The sequence below is a fragment of the Muntiacus reevesi genome, chromosome 3, assembly GCF_963930625.1.
Source record: "Muntiacus reevesi chromosome 3, mMunRee1.1, whole genome shotgun sequence".
In the NCBI taxonomy this organism is placed as follows: domain Eukaryota; kingdom Metazoa; phylum Chordata; class Mammalia; order Artiodactyla; family Cervidae; genus Muntiacus; species Muntiacus reevesi.
This window is the reverse complement of record NC_089251.1, coordinates 163,433,647-163,452,530: the sequence shown is the minus strand read 5'-3', so window position 1 is coordinate 163,452,530 and position 18,884 is coordinate 163,433,647. Positions and strand designations below refer to the sequence as shown.

The window sequence follows — 18,884 nt, the reverse complement described above, 5'->3', positions numbered from 1 at the left end:
ACCCCATGGACTGTAGCCCACCAGCTCCTCCATCCATGGAATTTTCCAGGCAAGAATGCTGGAGTGGGTAGCCATTTCCTTCTCCAGAGGATCTTCCCGACCCAGGGATTGGACCCGGGTCTCCCACAATGCAGGCAGGCGCTATGCTGTCTGAGCCACCAAGGACAGAGAAGATAGGAAAAGTGGCCAAGCATCTGAAATCGGTTTCCCCTCTTTCCCCCGATCTCCCTGTTTGTAGATTCCTGGTAAAACGGAATGAATGAGTAGAGGTTTTCATTGTTGCTGTTTTTTAAGTAACTGCACCAAGTCCCGAGAGGGAACCTGCGATCTGAGGCCATTTGATTATCACCTGGAAGAAGCTTGGGTACCGCACCCTCTGTCCCACCTCCTCCCAGGACCTTCTCCCAGCTCCCACTCTCGCCACTTGCCTTTACTGGTCCTTATCGCATTAGATGACAAGTCTTTGTTTCCTGTTCCAGAAACTATTTCAAGTACCTTCTATGTACTTGTGTGCATGCATGCTAATTCACTTTAGTTGTGTCTGACTATTTGCGACCCTCTGGAACAAAGACCCTTTGGAGCTCCTCTCTCCATGGGATTCTCTAGGCAAGAATACTGGAGTGGGTTGCCGTGCCCTCCTCCAGGGGATCTTCCCAACCCCGGGGTTGAACCTGCATCTCTTGCGTCTCTTGCATTGGCAGTCGGGTTCTTTACCACTAGCATCACCTGGGAAGCTCCTCTGTGTACTTGACAGAGTGGTGTCTCTGCCCCAGGATCTCAGCCTTGAGCAAAGCAGAGAAAGATTCCACTTCTTGGAGCTTATGTTCTAGAGGGAAAAGAGAAGGAGGAAGAGGGATGGGTCCAGGGTGACCTTAGGAGACCTAAGTGAAGAGGGGATGAGCCATTTTAACAAACGGGCAGGGAGGTTTCCAGGAAAGGGAACAGCAAGAGTGAGGACCCTGAGGATGGGGAGAGCTGGGCGCTGGAGGAGCAGCCCGACCCTTGTGAGCTGGAGGCAGGGAGAGATGCCAGGGTGGGTTTTATCCCAAGCGTGGCAGGAAGCCACGCGGCAGGACTGCGGCTGTAAGTGGCCCCTCCGACGGCTGGGGAGTGACCTGGGCCCAGAGGAGGCAGGGCAGTTCTCTGAGGGCAAGGATGCGGTGCATGTCCAGTAGAGCATCTTGCCAAATCTATCAAAGCCTCGGAATTTGGGACCAATGCCCTCCGCCAGGTGTCCGAGTGAACTCCCTCCTCTTGTATCTGGTGGGAGCCTTAACTAAAGGCTCTGCTTGGGCTCTCCTCCAGGCAGAGGGCAGCGGAGACCTGGAGAGATTGCGCTGGCCGCAGGCAAACTCGGCCCCGAGGCCACTGGGTCTGCTCTCCCCGGAGCCTCCCGCTGGCGAGGGGAAGGAAGCCTGTCCTCCTTGAGCAGCCGGCTCGTGGGGACAAGGGTGAGATGACACGCTGTCTGTGACTCCGGAGGCTCTGTTAGTGAGCCGACCTGACTCAGAAGCCACTTGTGCTTTGGGGTTTGGGTGAACCCCTAACATCCCGGTGAAGCAGATGATGGTGCCTAATGCTTTGATGGCTTCCCAGGAAGGAGAAGCCTTCTGGACCTGCCACTAATTAAGACTCAGAGCTGTCTGCTAGGAGGAGATGAGGGTTTGCATCCCTCATCCTCTCAGACCAGTGAAAGATGCTTGGGTTAAGAAATGTGCTGTGAGGACTTCCCTGGTGGTCCAAGGGTTAAGAATCCAGCTGCCACTGCAGGGTACACGGGTTCGATCCCTGCCCTGGCAAGATTCCATATGCCGTGGGGCTACTAAGCCCAGGCGTCAGAACTACTGAGCCCAAGTCCTAGAGCCCACGAGCTGTAACTACTGAAGCCCTCAATATCAGATCTAGAGAGCAGCCCCTGCTCACACAACTAGAGAAAGTCCTTGCACAGTGCCATCAAAAATAAATAAATAAAACATTAAAAAAAAATGTGTTGGGAAATGAGTGCTGAGGATGAAAAATCTGGTCCACCAGCTCTAGGACTTCTGCCCGAGGGAACCACATTGTTGAGGACCTACTGTGTTTCAGGAGCTGTGTCAGCAAGGACACTGTTGGAGGATAATAAAAAGCCAGGACGGGTGGAGTGGTCATGATGCACAGTTGACATGCGTTATCTCTAAATCTCACCACCACCTGTAAGTTGGGTGAGATGATTCCCATTTCACAGATGAGGAGACTGAGGCAGACAGAAGTAAGCCATTTGCCTCATTACTCTGCTGGCAGGAGGCACAGCTGAGATTCAAAAAAGCACATTCTTTCCTCTGCACAATGGAGTCTTCCCTCATGTGCCATCAAGTCCCCAAATCTCTCAGGACCCAGTTTAGTTAGTGTTAGTAGAAGTCGCTGAGACCACTATGGACTGTAGCCCGCCAGGCTCCTCTGTCCACGGGATTCTCCAGGCAAGAATACTGGAGTGGGATGCCGTTTCCTCCTCCAGGGGATCTTCCCAACCCAGGGATCAAACCCAGGTCTCCCACATTGCAAGCAGATTCTTTATTATCTGAGCCACCAGGCTCGGTTTACTGATCCAAATATGGAAGGGTTGGATAAGACAGCCTTTCGGGCCCTTCCAGCTCTTAAATCCAAGCTCCCATTTGCGGCGTCTCCTGGCAAATCCGTGGGTACAGCCCTCTAGCTCTCACACCCTCTGTCTGTTTCCTCCCAGATCTGTCCTGGCTGAATATCGCGGTAGCTTGTGTCGGCCGAATGGGGATCACCATCGTGTTCCAGATGGTGTGTCTGGTCAATGCCGAGCTGTTCCCTACGTTCATCCGGTGAGTGTATCCGGGGCAAGGGGGCAGCTAGCTGCTGACAGGGCTGTGGGCCAGCCGGGCTCACTGAGGACCACTCTTGAAGATGCCCCCCAGGGTGGATGGGTTGACACTGAGATGGGGGTTGGGCATCAAAGACAGAGCCCATGCCTGATGCGGTAGGGAAGGTAAGATGGACTGGTTAAAGTGGACTCGGGGTTGCGTCGTGCCCCATACTGAGGGCCAGCGCGAGAGAAAAGACATCTGGTTAAGGGCAGTTCCTGTTTGGACAGTGACATACACAGCCTTGCCACACGTGGGGTGCAAGTCATCCTGTAAAATCGTTGTTACCCGCCTTTCACCTGTGAGCAGGCCGAGCTTTGCAAAGGAAGGGAGACCTTCCCAGAGTCACACAGCTAGAAAGCGGCAGGGACCAGGTAAGAACACACTTCTTCACCCCTCCTATTTTTTTTTTTTTCAATTGAAGTACGGTTGATTTACAATGGTGTGTGTGAATTTCTGCTGCACAACCAAGCGATTCAGTTACACGTATACATATTAATGCACTCTTTCTCAGATTCTTTTCCATTATGGTTTGCCACAGGGTATTGAGTACCGTTTGCTGTGTCCTACAGTAGGACCTGGCTGTTTGTCCGCCCTGTTTACACTCGTTTGCGTCTGCTAGGCCCAACCTCCCACTCCATCCCTCCCCTTCTCCTTCCTCTTGGCAACCAAGAACACACTTCTTTCTGCCCTTAAAGCTGGTATTTTCCTATGATGACACAATACTTTGTAGACGTAGCAATGGGACCAGATCATTCATTGCTTCAAGTCAGGTTTATTCAGGTAGAATTTTCTTAGAGCAGGATTCACCCTCCTAGGCACAGCTTGATGAATCTTGATTCTATTCATTTCACCAGCACCACGATCAAGGTGACGCAGACACGTTTCCATCGTATGCAAATGGTCCCTCCTGTCCCTCTGTGATCTGTTTTCTCCCCTCCCGCCTCCAGCACCTGGCAGTCCCTGATCTGATTTCTCTCCCTAGGGCTTTGCTGTTTCTGGAATGTTACATACATGAAATAACTTGCTGTTAGGCTTTTGTGTTTGGCTTCTTTCGCTTGCCATCAGGGAACCCATCCACGCCATGGCTTGTATCAGTTCTCCAGTCCTTCTTATTGCTGAGTGTGGCTTCCATGCATGGAAGATGGACCACGGTGTGTTTGTCCATTTCTCAGTTCATGGAGGTTTGGGCTTTTTCCAGAGTGATTACAATACAGGTGCCAATAAGTATTCACTTATGGGTTTATGGGCTTCCTTGTGGCTCAGCTGGTAAAGACTCTGCCTGCAATGCAGGAGACCCTGGTGTGATTTCTGACTTGGGAAGATCTGCTGGAGAAAGGATAGGCTACCCACTCCAGTATTCTTGGGTTTCCTTAGTGGCTCAGCTGGTAAAGAATCCGCCTGCAATGTGGGAGACCTGGGTTCGATCCCTGGGTTGGGGAGATCCGCTGAAGAAGAGAAAGGCCACCCTCTCCAGTATTCTGGCCTGGAGAATTCCACGGAGTGTATAGTCCATGGGGTTGCAAAGAGTCAGACACGACTGAGCGACTCTGGCTTCACTATGGGTCTTTGCATGGACATACATCTCCATTTCTCTTAGGTAAAAACTTAGGGGTGGGTCATATGGTAGTTGTGTGTTTAGATTCATGAGAAACTGTCAAAATGTTTTCTAAAGTGGCCACACCATTTCCTATCCCATCAGCTACGTGAGAAACAGGTGACTGCTCTGCATCCTCATCTGTCCTTGGTGTCACTAGCTTTAAAAGAAATGTACGAGCCATTCTTGGAGGTGGTGGTATTATCCTGACTTTGATTTACGTTGTCCTAACTACTGATAATGTTGATCGCCTTTGGGTGTACTTACCATCTCTATCTTAGAAGACTTAGTCTAAATGAAGAGTATTTTTATTGTAAAAGTAATTAACCACCTTGGAGAAGGAAATGGCAACCCACTCCAGTATTCTTGCCTGGAGAATCCCATGGACAGAGAAGCCTGGTGGGCTATAGTCCATGGGGTCATAAGAATCAGACACAACTGAGCGACTAAACCAATTAACCACCTTAAAGTTTAAATTCTGACCTTTGCTAGAGTTCGGCGCATTTCTGTAAACTCTTTTTGTCCCCCAGTTTATAAATTCTTTCTTCTCCCTGTATAATCAGACCTATCTTGTCTAAGAACTATTCCAGCTCCCCATCCTTTTCTTACACCTGGGCAGCCCCCAGAACCCCTCCATCAGCCAGAAAACACAATTGATTCACTCTTTCCTGCACATTCCTCTTTAAAAGTCCCTGTCTCATCTGAAAAAGATTGTTCAGAATAGGTACATAGAGATAAAGGCAAATGAAGGAGAAAAATCTACAATTGGCAGTTCTGAGCCCAGAGTCTAAAACAACTGGGCCAGATAATTCCATTGTCATGGCCACTGGACCCAGGGGTTGGACTCAGAGTGTAAACTGCCAGAGGTCCTGAGTGCCTGGTCCAAGGCGGAGGAAGGCCAAGTGGCCCATCCTCAAGGGTCAGAGCATCCATTTGATGAGGATTCTCAAGAACCCGGAAGGGAAGCCACATGTTCAGAAATAGCTTTAAACTTGATCCACAGACATCACATGCCAAAGTAAGACAGTCGTGAAAATTTGGATCTTTTCAATCAATTGGATCAAATCTAAATTGGAAAAAAGGGATCATTTCTGTTACTTTATTGCTTTATAAGCGCCTCAGTTTGACAGTTTCTATTTAGACCATTTTGACCCTGCTTCTTACTCACAGGAGGCTTTAGAATTGAACAGCATCCTCCTTCTAACTGTCTGCAACATAAACTGTCAAGACCCAGGTGTCACTAGTGGTAAAGAACCCGCCTGCCAGTGCAGGAGACACAAGAGACGTGGGTTTGATTCCTGGGTTGGGAAGACCCCTTGGAGGAGGGCATGTAAACCCACTCCAGTATTCTTGCCTGGAGAATCCCACGGACAGAGGAGCTTGGTGGGTTACAGTTCTTAGGTCGCAAGAGTTGGACACAATTGAAGCGACTTAGCACGCACGCACGCTCTGCCTTGTATTGAAAATCAGCCACCCATTTTTACCTCTTCTCTATAGTGTGTACTCCTTGAAAACAGAAGCCACATAGCATACTTGTCTGTACCTCCTGAAACTGCTCTGTAGCTATACTAACCAGTCACCTGGTGCATGCTGAATGAATGACTGAGGTATCTCAGAGACCTGAATTTTCTTAATTTTATTTTTTCAGATATTTATTTATTTATTATTTAAAATTATTTTTGGCAGCACTGGATCTTCACTGTTGCTCATAGGCTTTCTCTAGTTGCGGCGAGTGGGGGCCACTCTCCAGTTGCAACGCGCGGGTTTCTCATTGGTGTGGCTTCTCTTGTTGCAGAGCGTGGACTCTAGAGCCAAGGCTCAGTAGTTGTGGCCCATGGGCTTAGGTGCTCTGTGGCCTGGGAGATCTTCCCAGGCCTGGGATGAACCCGTGTCCCCTGCATTGCAAGATGGATTCTGAACCACTGGCCCACCAGGGAAGCCCTGTGAATTTTAAAGATGGGAACTAGTTTCTCACTTCTTCTAGCTTCTGTGTGCTAGTAAAATCTTTCTCTCTCTCTTTTTTTAAGACTTATTCTCTTAAAATTATTGAAAAAAAATTTTGTTTCCTCCTCTTGGAAATCTTACTAAAGCTATTAGAAGAATGAGAAGAATACATAAGGACATATCTTTGTTATTTATTACTACTGCATGAGAGTCTACATTTTTATCAATGAAAATTTCAACAAAATAATTTAATAGCAACAAAAAAGAAGGAGACGCAGAAAAGAAGAAAAATAAAATGCAAATGTCATCTTTGAAAGTAGGATGACCTTGAAAGACAATGTGTAGGAAAAGGGCTGCCTCGTTCAGTGAATGTAAAAGGGTCTAGAAGACTCCAGGGAGGTCCACTGTGGCACCAAATTTAAGACCAGGCCACTGGTTTTCCAAAGTAGGAAGGGAGCTTGAAGGATCTAACCCACAATCCCTTCTTGGAGGAACAAGATGGGTGCAGGGGCCGGAGGTATGTGTTTCCTTCTTTGGATGCTGTGTGGCTGGAGGGGAGGAGGGGCGGGCAAGCTGCGGGAGATCACTCAGGAACCTTAGGGAGCACTGCGCTCTGGGGCAGGATGGAGGAGAGAGATCCAGCAGGGTGGGCGGTTCCACACTGTCTACCTCCGTTGTTGTTCGGTCGCTCAGTCATGTCCGACTCTTTGCAACCCTATGAACTGCAGCACCCCAGGCTTCCCCGTCCTCCCTATCTCTCGGAGTTGGCTCACACTCATGTTCATTGAGTCAGTGATGCTCTCTCACCGTCTCATCCTCTGCTGCCCTCTTCTCCTTTTGCCTTTAGTCTTTCCCGGCATCAGGGTCTTTTCCAATGAGTCGGTTCTTCTCATCAGGTGACCAAAATGTTGGAGCTTCAGCATCAGTCCTTCCAATGAATATTCAGGACTGATTTCTTTTAGGATTGACTGGTTTGATCTCCTTGCAGTTCAAGGGACTCTCAAGAGTCTTCTCTAGCACCACAATTTGAAAGCATCAATTCTTTGGCACCCAGCCTTCTTTATGGTCCAACTGTCACATCCATACAAGACTACTGGGAAAATCATAGCTTCGACAAGATGGACCTTTGTGGCAGTGATGTCTCTGCTTTTTATTTTTTTTTTTCAGTGGGTTTAGTCATACATTGATATGAATCAGCCATATAGCCTCTGCTTTTTAATATGCTGTCTAGGTTTGTCATAGTACTCCTTCCAAGGAGCAAGCGTCTTTTAATTTTATGAGTAGGGATAAGAGAGTCAAAGCATCTAATCACAGACAGCCCTGGCCAGAAAGAGAATTTCCTTTTTTTAATTTTTAAAATTTATTTATTTTTTATTTATTTTTATTAGTTGGAGGCTAATTACTTTACAATATTGTAGTGGTTTTTGTCATACATTGACATGAATCAGCCATGGATTTACATGTACTCCCCATCCTGATCCCCCCTCCCACCTCCCTCTCCACCCGATTCCTCTGGGTCTTCCCAGTGCAACAGGCCCGAGCACTTGAATTTCTAATAGCTTAAAGCATGCCCTGGTCCCTCTCCACAAATCCTTCTAAAATAGCTGCTACAGAAAGAAATAATAGTATTGAATGCTGAATCACAAATAAAAAAGTAACTTGCCCAGGAGCTATACAGATATATCATGAGACAAAAAGGAGAAAGGAAGAGGAAAAGCAAGTGACAAATGAAGAAAATGCATAGGAAAAATATTATCAGAAAGCAAATGAAAAGTATAGTGTATGATGACTAAGTACAAAATAGTAATGAATTAGTCATCTCTGTAAAAGAAAAGTGTAAAGCAGAGAATGTAAATTCTTGGGAGAATGTGTGATAAGACAATTGTTGGTCAGCTCAGGCTAAAAAAAATAAAAAGAAATATTAAAATCTTTCACAAATAAAAACTACTTTGAAAGCAGTATAGGGAGAATTGATAAAGGAAAGGAGAGGTAAGACAGAACTAAGAATTGCAAAGTAAGATTGAAATAAGCAAAGAGTTTAAAAGGCTCAGAGATTATGCTTATATATACATATGTCCCAAAGAAGATCATTGAAATACTGAAACCAAAGAACTTAAGTAAAAAAAGAACTTAAAAAAACTTCTGGAAGTAAAAGAATGCTTGGATCTATTATTTGAAGGTGGCATACAGTGAGTGTTTCAGGAAAACTTGCTTCTGAGCAACATTAATAAATATTCCAGTTATGTTACTGTGCTTCAGAGATAAAGAAAGGTTTATATGGTACCCAGGCTGAAAGTGAAAGTCACATATACAAAGAGAAAATCAAGCTGATATCATCTGATGAAGACGGTGAAACAATGCCTGAAATGATCCCAATGACAGAAAATGTAACTCAACGAATTTTATCCAAACCCCTTTTCCCAAATAAAAACAACATCCAATTATTTTGTTCCTTAAAAAATATGGTTCCTACAAAACTTTTCCAAAAAAGCTATTAGAGAAAAAATTCTCAGTAAACACAGTAAGTGGAGTAATACTTCAAAATTACTGATGGTGATCACTGAATCTGAGATTAAAACCCTCTGTTTCTGTTTTGATTACAGAATATAAATTGACAATACAGAAACGCTGTAACTGAAAATGGACTCCAGCTTGCTGGGCTCCTCTGTCCATGGAATTCTCCAGGCAAGGATGCTGGAGTCATTCCCTTCTCCAGGGGATCTTCCTGTCTCAGGGGTGGAGCCCACGTCTCCTGCCTTGCAGGCAAATTCTTTACCATCTGAGCCATCAGGGAAGCTCAATAGCTAAAAAAAGTTGGAAAGGAAGAGAGAGAGAATGTTGGAGGTGGTGTGATACACTGATTTTCTCAATACTTTATCCAGGAAAAAATGTATCACTAAAAACGAATGAATTAAGTAGTTTTATAGGCATATTTTAAGAGATGAAGGCAAATAGTAAAAACAATATTATTAACTACAGTCAGTGCATGGAGGGATGGTTTGAGGAGAAAGTAAAAAAACACTAATTTTAAAGTAGTTCATAATAGTTAACCAATACTATCTAAAGAAATAGAGTATTAAGTGTATTACAAAAGTTATAAAGGTAATCTTTGGGATAAAAATCAAACCTTCCAAATTATCAGGAAAAGTACATATAACTAACGCAAATTGAGAAATAAAAGACTCAGAAAACAATAAAAATGTGGCATATGTTAAAATATTTATAAAATATTAATGAACAGTTAATGACAGAATTAAGAGCAAAAATTTCTGATATTTAAATAAATATAAAGAGACTCAACTCCTTTACTGAAAAACAAAAGTAAAAAGACTCTAATTTCATTATAAAGCAAAATCCAACAATTTGCTGCATCGTTGAAGTACAACTTGTCCTCGGAAAGGTTGAAAAGCAAGGAATGCCCCACAGCAGGCGCTTCCACAGTGGCTCAGTGCTAGAGAATCCCCCTGCAGTGCAGGAGACTCAGGAGACGTGTGTTTGATCCCTGGGTTGGGAGGATCCCCTGGAGGAGGAAATGGCAACCCACTCCAGTACTCTTGCCTGGAGAATCCCATGGACGGAGGAGCCTGGTGGGCTACGGCCCATATGGGGTCGCAAAGAGTCAGACATGACTGAGCGCACAGCACACACATACTGGGTAAATGGAAACAAAAATATAGCAAGAATCACGATTTTATCAGACAAAGCTGAATTTATGGCAAAAATTATTAAGACAAAGAAGACCCTAAATTGTAGTTAAGAGAAAATCTGCAATGGTTTCATAGGATAGTTTTACAAAACATTTAATTAATAGAAAACTTCAGTGATCCACAGTTCTAGAATATAGGAAAAGGAGGAAGTTTTTAAAAAAATTGTTTATAAAGTTCTCATGATATTGGTGTCAAATAACAAAAATAAAGGAAACGGGAAACTGTGAATATTATTTATGAATGATAAATTCAAATCATAAACAATGTATTATCAAACAGAATAGTGGAGCACATTAAAATAATAATACATCTACCTAAGATGAGTTATTCTAGGAATACAAAGATAGCTTAATATTAGAAAATCATAGTATAGTTCATGCTAATAAAAGAGAACATTGTACTCTTCTCTCCATAGATAAAAGAGGCATTCAATAAAAGTCGACATCTATTTTTGTTTTTTAAATCTCTCAGTAAACATGGATAGATAATTTTTCATAGAGTTTTCTCAGTATGTCTCCCAGTTAAAAAGAAAGATATTACTGAAAGTTGGTGAATCAAGTAAATTACAAAGCATATTTAAAGATTATAATGGCAAACACTAAGGAAATAACTAAACTGAGGTCATAGAGGGAGACAATGGGAACGAAAGAAAAATGTACTAATGTTATAATTGCTCATTTTAGGGAGTAAGAAATTGTGCAAATGGATGTAACAGGAGAAGCTTAAAAGGATAAAACTTTTCTTGATTTATCGTTCCTGATTTAACCATGTCTTCGAACCAAAGCTCAAGATTATTTACAGGAATACACTGGGGTGGCTATATTCATAAAGGACAGAATGATCAAAAACTATTGCCAGGGATGAAGAGGTCATTTCAAGTAGATGGTTTCCTCCCTAGCTTTCTTTGTCCTTCATTTCTTAATCTCCTCTCTTTATTCCTCCCTGTCCCTCTATGTGAAAGCAAAAACTCTAATCACACCAACCAGTTCTCCAAATCTCCAGACTGTTGTTACAATCCAATTCAGACATTCAGTTCAGTCCAGTTCAGTTCAGCCACTCAGTCATGTCTGACTCTTCGTGACCATGTGGACTGCAGCACGCCAGGCCTCCCTGTCCATCATCAACTCCCAGAGCTTGCTCAAACTCATGCCCATCAAGTTGGTGATGCCATCCAACCATCTCATCCTCTGTCATCCCCTTCTCCTGCTGCCTTCAATCTTTCCCAACATCAGGGTCTTTTCCAGTGAGTCAGCTCTTTGCATCAGGTGGCCAAAGTATTGGAACTTCAGCTTCAACATCAGTCCTTCCAATGAACACTCAGGGCTGATTTCCTTTAGGATGAACTGGTTGGATCTCCTTGCTGTCCAAGGGACTCTCAAGAGTCTCCTCCAACACCACAGTTCAAATTCTTTGGTGCTCAGCTTTCTTTATAGTACAACTCTCAATTCTTTGGTGCTTAGCATCAGTTCTTTGGTGCTCAGCTTTCTTTATAGTCCAGCTCTTACATTCATACATGACTACTGGAAAAACCATAGTCTTGACTAGACAGACCTTTGTTGACAAAGTAATGTCTCTGCTTTTTAATATGCTGTCTAGGTTGATCATAGCTTTTCTTCCAAGGGGCAAGTATCTTTTAATTTCATGTCTGCGGACACCATCTGCAGTGATTTTAGAGCCTCCAAAATAAAGTCTCTCAATTGTTTCCCCATCTATTTGCCATGAAGTTATGGGACTGGATGCCATGATCTTAGTTTTCTGAGTGTTGAGTTTTAAGCCTGCTTTTTCACTCTCCTCTCTCACTTTCATCAAGAGACCCTTTAGCCCTTCTTCGCTTTCTCCCATGAGGGTGGTGTCATCTGTGTATCTGAGGTTATTGATATTTCTCCCAGCAATCTTAAGTCCAGCTTGTGCTTCATCCAGCCCAGCATTTCGCATGAAATTCTGACAATAACTACTCGGAATTAGCAACCTCCCTCCTAGAGTTCATTAATCTGCTATAAGGCTCACGGAACTCAGGGAAGCAGTTACACTTAGTCATTTGTTATAGAGGTTGTAAACAGGCAACCAGAGGAAGAGATTCACAGGGCAAAGCTAGCAGAGTCCTAGCACAGGCACTTCTGTTCCCCCGGAGCTGGGATGCGCCATTCTCTTAGCACATTATGTCGGCGTGTTTGATGAATTAGTCAGTGATTTTTTAAAAAATAATATTTATCTATTTTTGGCTGTGCTGGGTCTTCGTGGCTGTGCTCGGGCTTTCTCCAGTTGCGGTGAACACGGGGCTACTCTTCTTTCAGGACCACGGGCTCAGTAGTTGTGGCGTACGAGCTTAGTTGCTCCACAGCACGTGGAATCTTCCCGGACCAGGGATGGAACCCATGTCCCCTGCATTGGCAGGAGGGTTTCTATCCACTCTGCCAACAGGGAAGCCCAGTCCTCAGAGATTAACCCCATCTCCAGCCCCTCTCCCCTCCCTGGAGGTTGGGGAATGGGCAGAGTCATTGCTTTAGCATTAAGTTCACCATTTGGAAAATTGATTCACAGAAATGGCATCTTTTTTGGCCTCTGTATTTTACCAGGAACCTTGGCATGATGGTGTGCTCCTCCCTGTGTGATTTGGGCGGGGTTCTCACCCCATTCCTCGTCTTCAGGCTGATGGAGGTTTGGCACGGCTCGCCGCTCGTTTTGTTCGGTAAGACTTCATGACACACTTGCCATTTCTTATCCACAGCCCAGTGTGAATAGTTGATAACTACTTGATGAGTGAATGGTATCCCCCAGTGAGTGTAACAGAAGGGATCTTTCCCTGTCTCCTGGCTCCTCTGTCTTGCTTCACGGGAAAGATAAGAGCCGTTCTTATAACATGGCCCAGAAGTGTATGTCCTGTGGCGCTGGAGTCCAATAATTCCTTCTACAAATAGAACAGGAGAGCATTTTTGATGTAGCCTCCTGGTTTCTGATGAATGTGACTCCCAACTTCGGTGAACTTAACATGCGATCGCTAGAGGTTTGAAGATGCTAGGTTACCACTCCACTTCTGCTTCCAGGTCTTAACAACTGACAACGGACACAGACAATGGGAATCCAAGTTCAGTACCTGGTTTGTTACTGGTTATGTTAGATTGGAGGAAGAGGAGGGAACGCCTCTGCTTCTCCCCAAGCCTGCCGCTTAGCAGAGGGCAGATCGACGGCCCATGTGTGGCGAGCTGCCACGTCTGGGCCAGGTGAACCCATGAGGGTAGGGTGGAGTGGGAGTGGATGAGCAGCAAGAGAGGCCCACACTGCCCACGTACACATCACCTAGGCTCCCTGTCGTATATGTGTAGTTGCTATCATATACACTGCATGTTTATAAATGGGCGTCCCAGGTGGCGCGGTGGTAAAGAATCTGCCTGCCGGTGCAGGAGATGTGGGTTCAATCCCTGGATTGGGAAGATCTCTTGGAAGAGGAAATGGAAACCCACTCTAGTATTCTTGCCTGGAAAATCCCACGGATAAAAGAGCCTGGAAGGCTGCAGTCCATGGGGCCACAAAGAGCCAGACATGACCGAGTGAGCATGTGTGGATAGTTTATATTATACAATTATATAATATATCATATTACATTATATCATATATATACATATAATAAGGGCTTCCCAGGTGGTGCTAGCGGTAAGGAACCTGCCTGCCAATGCAGGAGATGTAAGAGACGCGGGTTTGATCCCTGGTTTGGGAAGATCCCCTGGAGGAGGGTGTGGCAACCAATTCCAGTGTTCTTACCTGGAGAATCCCATGGACACAGGAGTCTTGTGGGCTTCAGTCCGTGGAGTCTCAAAGCATCGGACATGGCTGAAGTGACTTAGCAAGAGGCACGCATACAGTTGCTACATATATACTTATATATATAGTTACTAGTCAACACTGAGTTTGCTCTTGTTCCCAAGGTACCTGCACCAATAAATCCCCCTAATATTTAAACATCAGTTGCTTTAGAACTGTATTCTTAGATACATGTACAAATGAGGCTTTCTGGGTAGCTCAGCTGGTAAAGATTCCGCCTGCAATGCAGGAGACCTGGGTTGGATCCCTGGGTTGGAAGAGGGCATGGTAGGTAACTACCCCAGGATCCTTGCCTGGAGAATCCCATGGACAGAGGAGCCTGGTGGGCTACAGTCCAAGGGATCGCAAGGAGTCGGACACGACTGAGCGACTGAGCACATTACAGGTGTACAAGGAGGGGAGTGTTCCCTTTTCTTACTCTGCCGTTTCCCCGTTATCGTATCGCTTTTAATTTCCTAGACGTCCCTGACTTTTGGAAGTGGCCCTCACACGTGTATTGCCTACACATCTCTTTAGTTAGCTGTCATCATCTGTAAATGGGGTTGGCCACGCTCTAACGGCTCCATGTTGAATCTGTCTTGTTTGAAGCGGCTTTGGGGCTGGTTGCTGGGGGAATGACGCTGCTTCTTCCAGAGACCAAGGGGATCACTTTGCCAGAGACCATCGAGGATGCCGAGAACCTGCAGAGGTGAGCCCTGGCCACTGAGGGACCCAGGGGCCCATGTTAGACGTGTCTTCCCTGTTATGAGCACTCTCCATTTCCTGTCTCCTGGGAGAGCTTTACAGGTCTTGTTCGGCCTGTTTTCACCCCCAGAGCTACTACAGAGAGAAACACAATGCAGTGACTGTTGGCTAAAAAGGCAAGCAGGGAGAGCAGGAGGGGATGTTTTCGGTTGACAGTCATCGGCTCTAAACCACGAGACACAAGGTTTTGTTTGTGATGCTATGCTGACCATGCAGAGCACCACGGCCCCTAGCTCACCCCACAGTTGTTGGGAGCTGTTTTTAAATCAATCTTCTGTCTTTTTCGTGACTGTTGGTTCAAACTCCTTAGTGACTTTCTTCACAAAGAAGAATGACTTAAAACTTTCACTCCTGTAACAGAGACAAGTGCTTCAGTGGAGTCTCGGGTCCTACTCTTAAAGCCATCAAACAGGAAAAGGAGAAAAAGTGTCTGATGATATAGTCATTACAGGCTTGGTTCTCTCGATTCCATGTGAGGACCCACATGTCCCTGGGAAGTAGAGAGAAGAGACTCTGGGGATTCATTAAGGCTTAGGTTCAGTCTAGGGGCAGCCACCTACCTGGCCATATGACCTTGGGAATGTCATTGAACCCTCTAACCTTCATTTCCTTGCCTGAAAAATAGCCACAATAATACTTAATTGAGAAGTGTGCTGTGAAACTTCAATGAGGTTAAGTAGGTGACAACGACTTATCCACTGCCTGGCACATAGTAGGTGTTTAACAAATCTTAGATTCTTGCCTTTCTTCATGCATATTATATGATTTCCTCAGTGATTCTCAAATTTGCTCTGCAGAGGAGTCACAAATAGAGCTTGCTAAAATGCAGATTCCTAGGCCCTTTAGTTTTTTTTTTTTTTTTTTTACTTCATAAGTGAATGCAGGAACCTGATCTTTTAATGGCAATCAATACCCGTCAGTGCACCTCGCTTTGAGAAATTTTTCATCTCTCAATAAACTGATAAGGGACACACACTCTATTTGAACTGTAAGCACATTTTGTCATATGCGTTGTAGACACATACAGCTACACATTTGTCCTTGCTGAAAATATCTTCCTTTGGTCCCAAGAAGTAGACACATATAGCTAAGGTTGACTACCTGATTTTGAAAAGTTTCATTATAATTTATTAATAGGCACTTGGTCATCTTTTACAATGTTGTGTTTATCCCTTCACTCCATCATCAGAGCTCTTCCTGCCCTGCCAGGGGAGGCCAGGGCTTCTGCCTGGAGCTCCATGCCGCCATGGACACCCTCTCTTCTTGATAATGCCTTTCACTATGTATAATCCCCACTTATTTCATTATCTGTCTTCTCAGCTATACGAATTTCTTAAACAGAGAGAGCATTTCAATGACATCTTCTTGGGACTTCCCAGGTGGTCCAGTGGCTAAGATAGCATGCTCCCAAAACAGGGGGCCTGGGTTCAATCTCCAGTCAGGGAACTAGATTCCACATGCTGCAACTAAAAGATCCCACGTGCTGTAACCAAATCCCTTGTAGCCAAATCAATTGATTAGTTAAAAAATGACACTTTCTTCCCTACTTTCCATGAAACAAGGTCAGGGAATGGGAGTGATGGGAACTCTGGCTAATAGATGGCTTGCAGTGCGTCAAATTCACTGAGTTTCAGATACCGTCTCACCCCATCCTCTCAAAACATTGTGAGGCAGCTGTTGTCATTAGCACACCTACTCTACGGATAAAGGAAATCGTGACAGATACCCCCGAGCCCCAGCTTCAGAATGGAATGCTGACTCTCAGGTGATGTTGTGAGACAGAACAGATGCTCTGTGGAAGGGTTGGCAAACCCTTTCTGTAAAGGACCAAGGATTAAACATTTCCAGCTTCGGGGACGTTTCATCTTTGTCAGCAGGTTCTGCCCTTTCAGAACGAAAGCAGTCACAGTTCATAAATGAACGGGCATGGCTGGGTTCCAGCACAACTTTATTTATGGATGTTGACATTGAGAGCTCACCTACTCTTCAAGTGTCAAGAAATAATATTTTACATTTGACTTTCAATAACTATGTAAAAATGTAAGAAAGTGTACTTAGTGCACAGGCCGTGGCAAAACAGGCGGATAACCAGAACTGGCCACCTGAGGTCTCTGCTGACCCTGTTCTTCTTCATCACCTGCTGTGTACGTTCTCACCTTCTCTTTTGAGACTTATTCCCAGGTGAAACTTTGCAACAGATTCTTAAAATGCCATTATTGATTTTAACTTAAAAACTAAAAAGAGGTTTTTATTTCTTTGGCTGCATCGGATCTTAGTTGTGGCAGGCAGGATCTAGTTCCCTGACCAGGGATTGAACCTGGGGCCGCCTGCTTTGGGAGTGCGGAATCTTAACCACTGGACCACCAGGGAAGTCTCTATTGTAACTTAAATTTTTCTTTTTGGTTGCTGCAGGAAAGCAAAACCCAAAGAAAACAAGATTTACCTTCAGGTTCAAACATCAGAACTCAGCGCACAGGCACCCGAGAGAGATGCTTCGCAGGGGACCACGTGGCAGAAATGAGGACTGAGTTCTCACCTGGAGAGATGTTCAGAAGCCCTGAGCTCTTCCTCCCACCCGCCTGCCCTCAAATCAATACCAGTTCTAAAGAATGCTAACTGTGCTTTGTTCTATTTTGTTTTCTTGAAGTCTCTCAAAGCTCTGGCTATCTTTTATCTACTTATCTTCTCTAGTGAGAGCTATTGGTGGTCAGCAGGTACTTACTTATCCAAAGTATTTTGAAAGCTCAGTAGCATTTACATACTCTTAGACCAGAGGCGTCTGTCATTGGTTTCCTAGAATAAGAATTGTTTTATTCACACTCTGTAAGAAAACGTCTTTGTAGGCATCATCTTGGCAAAAGTATTTTAGCACGTAGGCTCCTTGGAGGACTACTGGTTTATGAATATGGTGACTCTTCCAGCCAACTCTACCCTAAGCATGCTTATACACCGGTGATGGCACAAAACCGGCTCCTTATTCCAAGACCAAAAGGTCTATAAGACTTTTTGGGGGAAGAGTTTCTGTGACCTGCATTTTAGGAATGCTTTATTCTATTTCACTCTTGCTTTTAGTTCTTATTGGTGATTCTAGAAGGTGAACTCATTTGCCAACAATGGAATATCACAGTGAACATATCAAAAAGAAGAGTTCAGCTTACTTCTTTTTATAATTTTTTAAAGACATTTTTTGACTTCACTGACTGGCATGTGGGATCTTAGTTCCCTGACCACAGATTGAGCCCATGTCCCCTGCATTGGAAGTGTGGAGTTAACCCACTGGACCACCCGGGAAGTCCCAAGTTCAATTTACTCTGAGTTAGTAGTAACTGGTTTAAGTTCTAGTTCAAGAAGTGATTTCGTTCCTGGAGAACACAGAAAGTTTATTCATTTTAAAAGTTCTTTACTCGTGAGACAAACCACAAATGAGGACCCTTCAGAACACACTGTGGGAGAAAAGATTCTAATGCAAATTGGAGGCGTAATCAAAGACATGTGGTTGTATTATAAACACTTCTGGCCAGATTGGCTAACCCAAGGGATGGCCTCGCGGACTTGAGATGTCAGGATTTCGTTCTGGGCAGCATCTGATCTTCCTTTGAGAGTGAACATGGGCTAATTGGAAACCTGAAACTCTGCTGTTGGCAAAACAACAAAAACAAAAAATTCAGCTAGATTTGAATTTTTTAAATTGTAAATAAATAAATAACCAAAACAAAACCACATCTGGGCCCATGGAGGGGACCATTTCAGCTCCATTTCAGCTTCTCCCAAGCAAAGCCCTGATTCTGAGTCTTCTCTTTCTGTCACAGTTATACTCTTTATTTACTGGTAGCAAATATATTAATTGCAGGCTTTGAGTCCATTTTTCAAATGTGTATTAAAAAATACCCTCTCTGATTTTTCTTAGAATCTTGGGCAAAACTTCTGAAGAAGGCTTTAGACACAGAGGTTGCTGTTGTTTTCCAGTTCCTAAGTTGTGTCTGACTCCCTGCAAACTCATGGACTGCAGCACACCAGACTTCCCTCTCCTTTACTGTCTCCCAGAGCTTGCACAAACTCATGTCCATCGAGTCGATGATGCCATCCAACCATGTCATCCTCTGTCGTCCCCTTCTCCTCCTGCCTTCAATCTTTCCCAGCATCAGGGTCTTTTCCAATGAGTCAGCTCTTTGCCTCAGGTGGCCAAAGTATTGGAGCTGGGTC

General features: G+C 44.6%; 1 protein-coding gene across 2 annotated transcripts in view; it reads left to right on the top strand.

The window, feature by feature from the left end:
- SLC22A1 (solute carrier family 22 member 1) overlaps window positions 1–18,603 on the top strand; it is a 39,480-nt gene extending 20,877 nt beyond the window's left edge. Inside the window, exons 8-11 of one of the 2 annotated variants that reach the window (XM_065931038.1) lie at window positions 2,723–2,831; window positions 12,695–12,807; window positions 14,526–14,625; window positions 17,094–18,553. In XM_065931038.1, coding sequence (XP_065787110.1) covers window positions 2,723–2,831; window positions 12,695–12,807; window positions 14,526–14,625; window positions 17,094–17,202 — 431 coding nt within the window. In that variant the 3' untranslated portion in view covers window positions 17,203–18,553. Of the gene's footprint in view, window positions 1–2,722; window positions 2,832–12,694; window positions 12,808–14,525; window positions 14,626–17,093 lie in introns of both variants that reach the window. The other variant, XM_065931039.1, reaches the window with a different exon arrangement.
- Window positions 18,604–18,884: the final 281 nt, after the last annotated feature.